At 48.3% G+C, this 12,464-nt stretch overlaps 1 protein-coding gene across 1 annotated transcript in view; it reads left to right on the top strand.

Moving 5' to 3' along the window:
* CCDC178 (coiled-coil domain containing 178) overlaps positions 1-12,464 on the top strand; it is a 732,453-nt gene that overhangs the window by 203,136 nt on the left and 516,853 nt on the right. The window contains exons 13-14 of the mRNA XM_077270423.1: positions 4,808-4,870; positions 8,229-8,390. Coding sequence (XP_077126538.1) covers positions 4,808-4,870; positions 8,229-8,390 — 225 coding nt within the window. The remainder of the gene's footprint in view (positions 1-4,807; positions 4,871-8,228; positions 8,391-12,464) is intronic.

The following is a 12,464-nucleotide window of genomic DNA, read 5'->3' as shown; positions in this document are numbered from 1 at the left end:
CGACCTGTTCAAAAGTTATCAAAATTTAGGTGGAATTTAGGTGGTAAAACAAACTTTTTCATTCCTGTTATGCCACTTTGCATTAATTCATGAAAAGCACCTGAAGGGTTAATAAACTACCTGAAAGCAATTTTGAATACGTTGAGACGTGTGCTTTTTTAAAATGGTATCACTTTTGGGGGTTTCCAACACATAAGACCCCCAGAGTCACTTCAAAACTAAACAGGTCCCTAAAAAAATAAGTTCTGTAAATTTTCTTGGAAAAATGACTGTTACATTTTTGAACCTTCTAAAATGCTAACAAAAACATTTTACAAATGGTGCTGATATAAAGCAGACATGAGGGAAATGTCATTTATTAATGTTTTTATGTGGTATCACTATCTGGATTAAAGGGATAATCATTCAAAGTTTGAAAATTGCAATTTAAAAAAAATTGGCAAATTTCTGATATTTTTAGAAATAAACTCAAAATTTATCAACCTAAATTTACCATTATCATAAACTATGATGTATCCCGAAAACACAGTCTCAAAATCAATGGGATATGTTGAAGCATTCCAGAGTTATTACTTCGTAAATTAGCACTGGTCAAATTTTCTTAAAAGATTGTTCAGCAAATACTTATAAACTAAACAAAAACTTACTGGTCCACTGATGCTCCAGTTTCAAAGTTTACCAGGTCTCTTATGGTTTCTCTTACTTTGTCCCTCTTGATTTACACGAAATGACTGTCAGCCTGTGGCTTCATTTGTGATCCGCTTCATCCAGTAATCGGCAGAGTGATCATTTCCAGTGCTTCAAACATAAAGTGGAGCTTCCAGGACCAACAGTGAAACGGGGACATTGGTGGAGCTTTGCTAACACAAGTATAAGATTACATTACAAAACATTTGTCAATAAGACATTTATTAAAGACTAGATGGCAGCCCGATTCTAAAGAATCGGGAGTCTAGAATCCATATATACTTTATTTATTCAAATGTAAGAATAATTTGGTGGGCGGGGACCCTCGGCCTCCGATTTGGTTGGCGGGGCCCCACGGCCTCCGATTTGGTGGGCGGGGTCCCTCTGCCTCCGCTTTGGTGGGCGGGGCCGCTCGGCCTTCGATTTGGTGGGCGGGGCTCCTCGGCCTCCGATTTGGTGGGCGGGGCTCCTCGGCCTCCGATTTGGTTGGTGGGGCCCCTCGGCCTCCGATTTGGTGGGCGGGGCCCCTTATCCTCCGATTTGGTGGGCGGGGACCCTCGGCCTCCGATTTGGTGGGAGGGGCCCCTCGGCCTCCGATTTGGTGGGCGGGGCCCCTCGGCCTCCGATTTGGTGGGCGGGGACCCCCGGCCTCCGATTTGGTGGGCGGGGCCCCTCGGCCTCCGATTTGGTGGGTGGGGTCCCTCTGCCTCCGATTTGGTGGGAGGGGCCCCTCGGCCTCCGATTTGGTGGGCGGGGCCCCTCGGCCTCCGATTTGGTGGGCGGGGCCCCTCGGCCTCCGATTTGGTGGGCGGGGACCCCCGGCCTCCGATTTGGTGGGCGGGGCCCCTCGGCCTCCGATTTGGTGGGCGGGGACCCTCGGCCTCCGATTTGGTGGGCGGGGACCCTCGGCCTCCGATTTGGTGGGCGGGGACCCTCGGCCTCCGCTTTGGTGGGCGGGGCCGGGCCCCTCGGCCTCCGCTTTGGTGGGCGGGGCCGTTCGGCCTTCGATTTGGTGGGCGGGGCTCCTCGGCCTCCGATTTGGTTGGCGGGGCCCCTCGGCCTCCGATTTGGTTGGCGGGGCCCCTCGGCCTCCGATTTGGTGTGTGCTCTGCCTGGGGCCACTGTGCTCTGCCTGGGGCCCCATATGCTGCCTGGGGCCCCTGTGCTCTGCCTGGGGCCCCATATGCTGCCTGGGGCCCCTGTGCTCTGCCTGGGGCCCCTGTGCTCTGCCTGGGGCCCCATGTTCTGCCTGGGGCCCCTGTGCTCTGCCTGGGGCCACTGTGCTCTGCCTGGGGCCCCATGTTCTGCCTGGGGCCACTGTGCTCTGCCTGGGGCCCCATAAGCTGCCTGGGGCCCCTGTGCTCTGCCTGGGACCACTGTGCTCTGCCTGGGGCCCCATATGCTGCCTGGGGCCCCTGTGCTCTGCCTGGGGCCACTGTGCTCTGCCTGGGGCCCCATATGCTGCCTGGGGCCACTGTGCTCTGCCTGGGGCCCCATATGCTGCCTGGGGCCCCTGTGCTCTGCCTGGGGCCCCATATGCTGCCTGGGGCCCCTGTGCTCTGCCTGGGGCCTCTGTGCTCTGCCTGGGGCCCCTGTGCTCTGCCTGGGGCCACTGTGCTCTGCCTGGGGCCCCATATGCTGCCTGGGGCCCCTGTACTCTGCCTGGGGCCCCATATGCTGCCTGGGGCCCCTGTGCTCTGCCTGGGGCCCCTGTGCTCTGCCTGGGGCCCCATATGCTGCCTGGGGCCCCTGTGCTCTGCCTGGGGCCCCATGTTCTGCCTGGGGCCCCTGTGCTCTGCCTGGGGCCACTGTGCTCTGCCTGAGGCCCCATATGCTGCCTGGGGCCCCTGTGCTCTGCCTGGGGCCCCATATGCTGCCTGGGGCCCCTGTGCTCTGCCTGGTGCCACTGTGCTCTGCCTGGGGCCCCATAGGCTGCCTGGGGCCCCTGTGCTCTGCCTGGGACCACTGTGCTCTGCCTGGGGCCCCATATGCTGCCTGGGGCCCCTGTGCTCTGCCTGGGGCCACTGTGCTCTGCCTGGGGCCCCATATGCTGCCTGGGGCCCCTGTGCTCTGCCTGGGTGTAGGACACTGGTGACGTCACTTATCTCCGGACATTAGCTCCGGACATTAGCTCCGGACATTATCTCCGGACATTAGCTCCGGACAAAGCCACGGAAGTTGGCACAAATTGCAGGAAGTAGTATTCTAGGCAATTATATATTAGATAAATAAATTATCCCCTGTCCCATAGATTGACGGTCACTGGGGGTCCTACTACTTGGACTCCCAGTGTTCCTAAGAGCGTTGCTGTAGAACCTGAGAATGGGGCTCTTCAGTCCCATCTTGAATGGAGCGGAGGTGCACATGCTTGACCTCCTCTCCATTTATTGTGCATGGGACTGCGAGATCTAGCCAAGCACGTCTCTGCTCCATGCTATCTTGGGAATATTACTTTGAAGATCTGAGGTTGTGGGCTGTAATAATCACCTAGGCAGGTTAACAATGCAACTATTTTTATTCCTTACATCCATGGTGTTGCAGCGATTCTGGATAGATGGTCACAATGCAAAGCCCCCCAGTTCAACAGATCCCATCCTGAAGCTGATAGTTCCATTGCCCCCGTGGCAGGTGATACCCGCTGTCTGCCAACTTTTGGTTGACCCACAGCTTTTGTATCTCCTTACAGTATAATCTGTAGTCACAGTCCATGCTCCATACTACGACCGTAGGATGTGTCTCCCACTCCAGCTGGCAACAACAGTCCTTAAGATAGTTCCTTATATCCGAACGATAGATATCACAACCGTAGCATGTGTATCAAGCTCCAACCGGCAACCAATCTTCAATCTCCATAGGCCATCCATAAAGGGGCACAAAGACCTCACCAACAGATACTTGCCCCTCGGCATCACTGCACCAACTCCCTCACTAAATGTGTGGCTCATTTTTCACACCCTACCCCTTAAACATTTGCTTTTAACTCACAGAATGAAGAATGTTCCAAAAAGCAAGTCTCTAGCCTGTCTGCAGGGTTGTGTATTGGGGAAGCTCCCTGCAGAAAGGAACAAAGACACACATGTCCACACCAGATGCAAGACAGAAATGTTAATGTAGGCCTTATGTACCGGTATATATGAGATCCTGCCCGCACGTCTTCCTCTGCTTACTGTCACTGAATGAAAACTTTAGTTCTTGAAGCTGAACACTTTTCAGGTGAAATTAGTACACTTAAACTGCAGAGCAAGGAAATCTCTAATAAACACAACAATAAGATGGACGTACTGGTGCTCCATGCTGGAAAAGGTTTGTGGCCAGCTCCTCACAATTAAGGCTGAGTCACACATAACGATATCGTTAACGATATCGTTGCAACGTCACGCTTTTGGTGACGTAGCAACGATCCCGCTAACGATCTCGTTATGTGTGACAGCGACCAACGATCAGGCCCCTGCTGGGAGATCGTTGGTCGTTGGGGAATGATCAGGACCTTTATTTGGTCGCTGATCACCCGCTGTCATCGCTGGCCGTAAAGCAGAGCACAGCGGTGACGTCACCGCTGTTACTGCCGGCGCTGACACATTCAGTGCAGGGAAGCTCTCGGCAGCAGCGCGTGCATTAGCAGCGCTCTTGCCGAAAGCAGTTTTAACCCTGTGGACGCCGGCGGGGGACGTGACAGACATCAGAATGTGAGTATGTAGTGTTTTATTTTTTTACTTTTACAATGGTAACCAGGGTAAATATCGGGTTACTAAGCGCGGCCCTGCACTTAGTAACCCGATGTTTACCCTGGTTACCCGGGTGCTGCAGGGGGACTTCGGCATCATTGAAGACAGTGTCAACGATGCCGAAGTCGTTCCCCTGATCGTTGGTCGCTGGAGAGAGCAGTCTGTGTGACAGTTCCCCAGCGACCACACAACGACTTACCAACGATCACGGCCAGGTCGTATCGCTGGTCGTGATCGTTGGTAAGTCGTTTAGTGTGACTCCAGCTTTACTTTAACTAGAATTTTTTTTAGGTGAACAACCCTCTAAATTTTCCGCCTATTGTTCCCTGGTATTTTCAGTATTATTGTATTGTCTCCAATATCTTATTGTCATTTCTGTATCTTTATTTCTTAAGAGTCTGGCTGACACATTGAGGAGACAAGTTATTGAAGAAGTGAAAGCCGCACATTTAATACAGGTAAGTCTTATTAGCCCGAGGCGAGTCAAGTATGGCCGATGCATCCGTGTATGATCAGGATTTGTGCTGGTGAATAACACTTAATTCTAGCTCACAAACTAATTATTACCCATGGCCTATTTATCCTGAAATACGTAATCATTTCTCCGTGGTAAAAAAAGTAATTATTAATTAGAGCAATTCATCAATTGCTTCATCAATTTATTAAAATTTGGGTTCTAGAATTTACTCACCTGTTTCATTTAATCTTATTCTAATTTTCTAGGGTAAAATTGCTGTTTTCAGAAAATTGTAATACATGTCTGAGTAATACATTTAGGCCGGCGTCACACTACCCTAGAATATGGGCGAGTGCTATTCAAGAAAACATCACATAGCACTTGGACCAGTGTTAATCTATGGGACAGCTCACATCAGCGTTTATTTTCTTGGGCGTATTCAGCGTGCGTGTAAAATCACAGCATGCTGCGATTGTCACCGAGACTCGGCCGAGACTGGCCAATGCAAGTCTATTCTAATCCCAACAAACAGGCTCTCCATGCATGAGCTGTGACTGTCACACAGCGGCGACACATGCGGCTGCAGAGCCGGACAGCTGATCAGCCGGAGCGCTCCAGTATCCGGGTTCCCTCTGCAGCTTGTTCAGTAAGCGCTATAGCTTGCCGAATGAGCCCTGACCCGATCAAATTCGCTCATCTCTACAAATGAGTCACTTTTGACTTGCAGCAAAAAATCCAACACATATGGAAACGTTTGCGATTCTGTGTCGAAGTTGCAGGATGTCGCAAGTCGCAATGTGACTCCACAAGAAATCGTTAGATGCAATGTTACAATCCAACACGTAATTTCAGTGTCGCAAGACTTATCCTGATATCAAACATAGCTGTGCTATCATAATGATTCGTGATCTAGCAAGACTTACCTGATAAGAGCCGTCACAGCTGCTCACCAGGATGAATTAACCATAATATCACAACTCTTACGTGGAGAACTATCATTTTGATGCCACAGATGCTTAGTCGACTAAAATTCTCGTGTCAATGAGTAGTAGATTACTTGACGACCCCACTTCTGATGACAGTGGTTAAGGGGGTGTGCTCATCTTCTCACTGCAGGAGCACATCACTCCTCTGCCTCCTGCCACTTCCTGCTTGCCAGGGGGCGGTGCGCTCCTGAACATTGACAGTTTGGACCAGCGGCATAGTCGTACTGCCAATCTGAGCTGTGCTGTCTCCAATGCTGCCTATAGAGTCAGCTTTACCTCTAGCATGGGAGAAGCACTAGGGCAACTGCATTGTTTTTGTTTTACTATAACTGCAGAATGAAGGTTTATTCTTATCAAATGATGGCATATTGCTAATATTTCCCAAGCTAAGATACGATTGGTTAGGAATAATTTTTCCATCACTGTTGCTTTGTCATTGGAGGCAATATTGAAAAATAAATTGTAAGAAGAACAGTTGAGGGATAAATCATGGGCCTTTAATCTGAGATTTTAAACGGCTTTTAAACTGGTTTTCCCATAATGTTCTAGTACAGAAGATGGATGTTATACAGTGGGGAAAAAAGTATTTAGTCAGCCACCAATTGTGCAAGTTCTCCCACTTAAAAAGATGAGAGAGTCCTCTAATTGACATCATAGGTAGACCACAATGATGAGAGTCAAATTGAGAAAACAAATCCACAAAATCACCTTGTCTGATTTGACAAGGTTTATTTTGCAAATTATGGTGGAAAATAAGTATTTGGTCATTAACAAACGTTCATCTCAATATTTTGTTATATATCCTTTGTTGGCAATGTCAGAGGTCAAACATTTTCTGTAAGTCTTCACAAGGTTGGCACACACTGTTGGCCGTATGTTGGCCCATTCCTCCGTGCAGATCTCCTCTAGAGCAGTGATGTCTTGGGCCTGTCACTGGGCAACACGGACGTTCAACTCCCTCCAAAGGTTTTCTATGGGGTTGAGATCTCTAGACTGGCTACAAAGAGCACATGCACACATATGTATAGACAGAGTGCATACATATATACTAAACACTTATATGTACACACATGTATGCACACAGCACATACATACACACATATGAAAACACAAATAGCACATAGACACACACACAATAGAGGACTTACCAGCATGTCTCCCGTTGGTCTGTTCTTCTAGACTCCTGCAGGGTACAGGATGTTTGACCACATGATGTGATGTCACATGACCATCAAAGGTCCTGCTGCACTTTTAACATCAGAAATTGCACTGATGATGCAGTACTGCTATTATCAGTGCAGTTTCTGCTTATTATCGCTGGGGGGCCTTGTTAGGATGGAAGCCCTAAGCAATTGCCCATTTTCTCCTCATCCGCTAACACTGACCATGGGTGGCAGAAATCATGACAGGTGACTTTATTTTTCTGCCTCGTCCAATTAGTGTAGTCAGTATTATTGTAACTTTGAACCTACAAATTATGCTTCTAACTGTATTTCTAGGAATATTTTTGGTTCACTGTCTTTGTTTGTGCAAGGAGATGATCTCTACTCTTAAAAAAGCACACCCAATAATGTTTTTATTAGCTAAGCCTGTGTAAATATGTGTGTAATGTAGTGTAAGTGCATTAATATACTCATCGATTGCCGTCTTCCTATCACCGCTCTGGTCTCCTTTTCACATGATTTCTGTTCCAGTTTGCCAGATCACACTATGCTCTATGTGTGAGCTGTAAGTCGCATTTCTAATGAAAGTCTATAGAACCTCATTCTTTATGATGCTCCATGGACTTACACTGTAAAAGAGACTTCCGGCTCACACAGAAACCCCAATGTGATCACATTGGCAAATTGGACCAGAAGTCACATAAGTGAGAAGAGGGCGGGAGTGGCGCTGGAGACCAGAGAAGACAGCGATCAGTGTATATATAGTAACACTTCTACACTACATTTTCCACACATTTACACCGGTTTAGCTAGTAAACAAATATCAGGAGCGCTTCATTTTGGGCCAATCTCTTGCAATCTAACAATGTTAGTAATCTCATGAGGCGAAGATTCTTCTGCAGCGCTGCAGAAAGCTGGTGTCTGACTATACATCATGTTTGCTGCAAGTCATAAGAGCCAAAAAGCGAGCTACTAAATACTAAAGACGCCTGCCGTGAAGGGGTTGTATATTTCTGAGACCGCAGAAGTCAGTAAAAAGGATATTTTGTCTAGAATTTGGAGAAACAACTTAGAAACATATTAGTTGTGTTAGCTATGTAAATTGTTTGTGTTTTTGATGTATTGCAAACAGCAGAAAGTTTGTACATTTTGCTAATAAACCTTAAAATAATTTTCATTGCCGCTGTACATGTATTTTATATATTGCCAGGCAAGAATAAATGCAATTTTAGCAGAAAGGCACCAAAACCAAAAGGACTACAACCAAATGAAAGAGGAATTGGTGAAGGCGGCAGAAGAGATTGAACAGCCAGTTGCTGCGCTGGAAGCACAAATTGCTAAATTAACAAATCTTCATGCTAAAAAAGCAGAGGTATTCTTCTTATGGATGAGTTACGCTTTTGTCTAAATAGTAGTATTTCCTTATTTACTATTTTACTCTAAGACATTGCTCGTTTCACGCAAACCGAAGATTTCTATTGATGTGGTGATGAATTTAGGAGCAGATTGTGAACATTAAGATCAGGTCTTTTCATCATCTCTAGGACAGAATTCAGACAGATGTACAGTAGAAAAACAGAACTTCTGATTTAGCACATCTTATAGTGATATAGACTTATTCAAAGTGGCTCTCTGCTGTAATTGCCTTAAAAGAAGGTTTCCCTATTTCATGTTGAATGGGGACTTATTGTACCGGTGTAACAGGCCAGAATATACCCCATCCCACACTATGCCCGGGGTTACAGTGGCCTAGGCCAGATTATACCCCGGGTATATTCTGGCCTGGGCCAAAGTATACCCCTGGGTATATTCTAGCCTAGGCCACATTATACCCCTCGAGGCCAGAATATAAACCCCGGGGGTGTAAAATACCCTGGCCCAGACTATGCCCGGTTAAAGTGGCCTAGGCCAGAGTGTACCCCGGGTATATTCTGGCCTAGGCCAAAGTATACCCCGGGTATATTCTAGCCTAGGCTAAACTATACGCCTCCAAGCCCGAATATTGTTGTGTTTTTCCTGCTCACCCACCCAAATCACATAATAGCTGTCCCGTGTATTGGTACCTTTATGATAGGGACACATGGCGACTTTGTATGCGATTGTTGCATGTGACTTTTTATCCCTGGCCTTAGATTAGCAAGTCCTTGCTACAATATAAACATCTTTAAAGGCAAATACTGATAACAACATTAAAACTAGATGGGCATTTCCTGAAGGAAATACATGGTGCTTGAACAGCGCTGCCAGCTTTACAGCAGCACTTTTCACACACGGGACCAGGGGGGCCACTTACTTTTCCACACCCGGGACCAGGGGAGCACTTACTTTTCCACACCCGGGACCGGGGCGCACTTACTTTTCCACACCCGGGACCGGGGCGCACTTACTTTTGCACACGGGGCCGGGGGCGCACTTACTTTTGCACACGGGGCCGGGGGCGCACTTACTTTTGCACACGGGGCCGGGGGCGCACTTACTTTTGCACACGGGGCCGGGGGCGCACTTACTTTTGCACACGGGGCCAGGGGCGCACTTACTTTTGCACACGGGGCCGGGGGCGCACTTACTTTTGCACACGGGGCCGGGGGCGCACTTACTTTTGCACACGGGGCCGGGGGCGCACTTACTTTTGCACACGGGGCCGGGGGCGCACTTACTTTTGCACACGGGGCCGGGGGCGCACTTACTTTTGCACACGGGGCCGGGGGCGCACTTACTTTTGCACACGGGGCCGGGGGCGCACTTACTTTTGCACACGGGGCCGGGGGCGCACTTACTTTTGCACACGGGGCCGGGGGCGCACTTACTTTTGCACACGGGGCCGGGGGCGCACTTACTTTTCACACACGGGGCCGGGGGGGCACTTACTTTTCACACACGGGGCCGGGGGGGCACTTACTTTTCACACACGGGGCCGGGGGGGGGGGCACTTACTTTTCACACATGGGGCCGGGGGGGGGCACTTACTTTTCACACACGGGGCCGGGGGGGGGCACTTACTTTTCACACTCGGGGCCGGGGGTGGCACTTACTTTTCACACACGGGACGAGAGGGTGTCATAGTCACTTTATTCTGATGTTTGACTTTGATAAATGATCATGTCCTAAAATGGACACCGTACGTTTGCATAGCTGCCATCTTTGGAAGGTCAAGTTGGGGGTAATGGAAAGTTCGCCATTATTTCCTATGGGAATTTTTTTTTTTTTAAAATGCGATTTAAATAAAATCTACATATCGGATCGACTATAAAAGTCATAGCACACCTGTCCCCACCGAGGCCTTCGAAACGCCGCCTGAACTGGGTCTCTGCGCCAAGCGGTTCGGGCCGCATTAATTGCAGAAAACGCGGAGAAGAATAAGAAAATATAAGAAATCGGATTACAATATGTTGCTTGAACCTAGGAGGTTCAAGCACCATAATGATCATGCTTATTTTCAAGATAACGTGCATGTTCTGTTGTTGACTGCAGATTGAAGCTTGCAGGATATATCAACCAATCCATGGAGTCACCGACTTTTGTGTAGATGACAATGTTGCAATTCAACAGATTAGCTGTGGCCCTTATCTGTGCAACAGTTGCCCAGACTCCATTATGAGAGATGCCAGAGTTGTTCACATATTCATTCACATTTTGATTCAAGTAGTCCTGTAGTTTTTTTTGTCAAGGCAGTTTTCATGTGGTGTATGACTGTATCTCTGAGAAGGGAGTGATTGTCCTCTGTTCCTGTCAGGATGTAGCTGATGGCCTGGAAGAAGCAGTTCCCTTCACCTTTGGTTTTATATGTACACTGTGGTTGTCCAAGGGGGTTATATTCTGGCCTGAAGGGGTATAATGTGACCTAGGCCAGAATATACCCTGGGGTATGCTTTGGCCTAGGCCAGAATATACCCGGGGTATACCCTGGCCTAGGCCACTTTAACCCCGGGCATAGTCTGGGAAGGGGTATATTCTAGCCTGTTACATCGGGTTAATAATGTGAGGGAGGAGGTAGTGGAACAATTGTTGGTATCAGGACCATATAGGTAGGGGGAGTTGGACATGGCCCATTCACAATTGTAGGGGGGCCATCTGGGGGTGGACCAAACTCAAAAACGGATCATGCGAAACTTCAATTGGCCCAGATGTCACTGGGAAATCCTAAGGTATTGCAAGTCCTATCCCACCTGCCAGTTAACTGCTGCCACCTCTCACTTCTGAAATCCCCCTCGTGCCGCTACCCACCAAGGCATGACAAGACAGGTACCACCTTGAAACTCCATATTTGCTGGTTAAGCCAGAAGGAGACATTGAAGACATCACAGTAGCCAAAACAATGTTTAATTCCCAAAACAGCATTGTCGGGAATTGCTGCAGCGGAACCAGGACCTGTTCTCAGATTTGCTGGGGTGTACAGATGTCATAGAACTCGAGGTTATGATATGACCCCATGTGCGGGTGAATTCGAAGCTCTACTGAATTCCAGAGGCCCGCCGAGAACTGATCTCCAAGGAAGTGGAGCTTGTGCTTAATCTTAGAGTCATTGAAGAATCTAAGAGCGGGTGGTCTAATCCGATTGTCCTTGTTCCAAAATCGATGGAGAATGGAGATTCAGTTTTTTTTAATTATTATTATTATTATTATTTACTGTTATAGCGCCATTTATTCCATGGCGCTTTACATGTAAGGAGGGGTATACATAATAAAAACAAGTACAATAATCTTAAACAATACAAGTCATAACTGGTACAGGACGAGAGAGGACCCTGCCCGCGAAGGCTCACAATCTACAAGGGATGGGTGAGAATACTGTAGGCGAGGGTAGAGCTGGTCATGCAGCGATTTGGCCGATCGGTGGTTACTGCAGGTTGTAGGCTTGTCGGAAGAGGTGGGTCTTCAAGCTCTTTTTGAAGGTTTCAATGGTAGGCAAGAGTCTAATGTGTTGTGGTAGAGGGTTCCAGAGTAGGGGTGATACGCGCGAGAAATCTTGTATACGATTGTGAGAAGAGGAGATAAGAGGGGAGTAAAGAAGGAGATTTTGTGAGGATCAGAGACTGCGTGTAGGTAAGTACCGGGAGAGGAGGTCACAAATGTATGGAGGAGACAGGTCATGGTTAGGGTTTTGTACTGGAGTCTCTGGACAATGGGGAGCCAGTGAAGGGATTGACAGAGGGGAGAAGCTGGGGAATAGCGGGGGGACAGGTGGATTAGTCAGGCAGCAGAGTTTAGAATAGTATGGAGGGGTGCGAGAGTGTTAGAGGGGAGGCCACAGAGCAGGAGGTTGCAGTAGTCAAGGCGAGAGATGATGAGGGCATGGACTAGGGTTTTTGCAGATTCTTGGTTGAGGAATGTACGGATTCATGAAATATTTTTGAGTTGAAGTCGGCAGGAAGTGGAAAGGGCTTGGATATGTGGTTTGAAGGAGAGATCAGCGTCAAGGATTACCCAGAGGATTATCCGATTTAAT

Source organism: Ranitomeya variabilis, chromosome 6 (assembly GCF_051348905.1).
Source record: "Ranitomeya variabilis isolate aRanVar5 chromosome 6, aRanVar5.hap1, whole genome shotgun sequence".
Classification (NCBI taxonomy): Eukaryota; Metazoa; Chordata; class Amphibia; order Anura; family Dendrobatidae; genus Ranitomeya; species Ranitomeya variabilis.
Note: the sequence above shows the minus strand (reverse complement) of the source record. Positions and strands in the feature narration are given on the sequence as shown.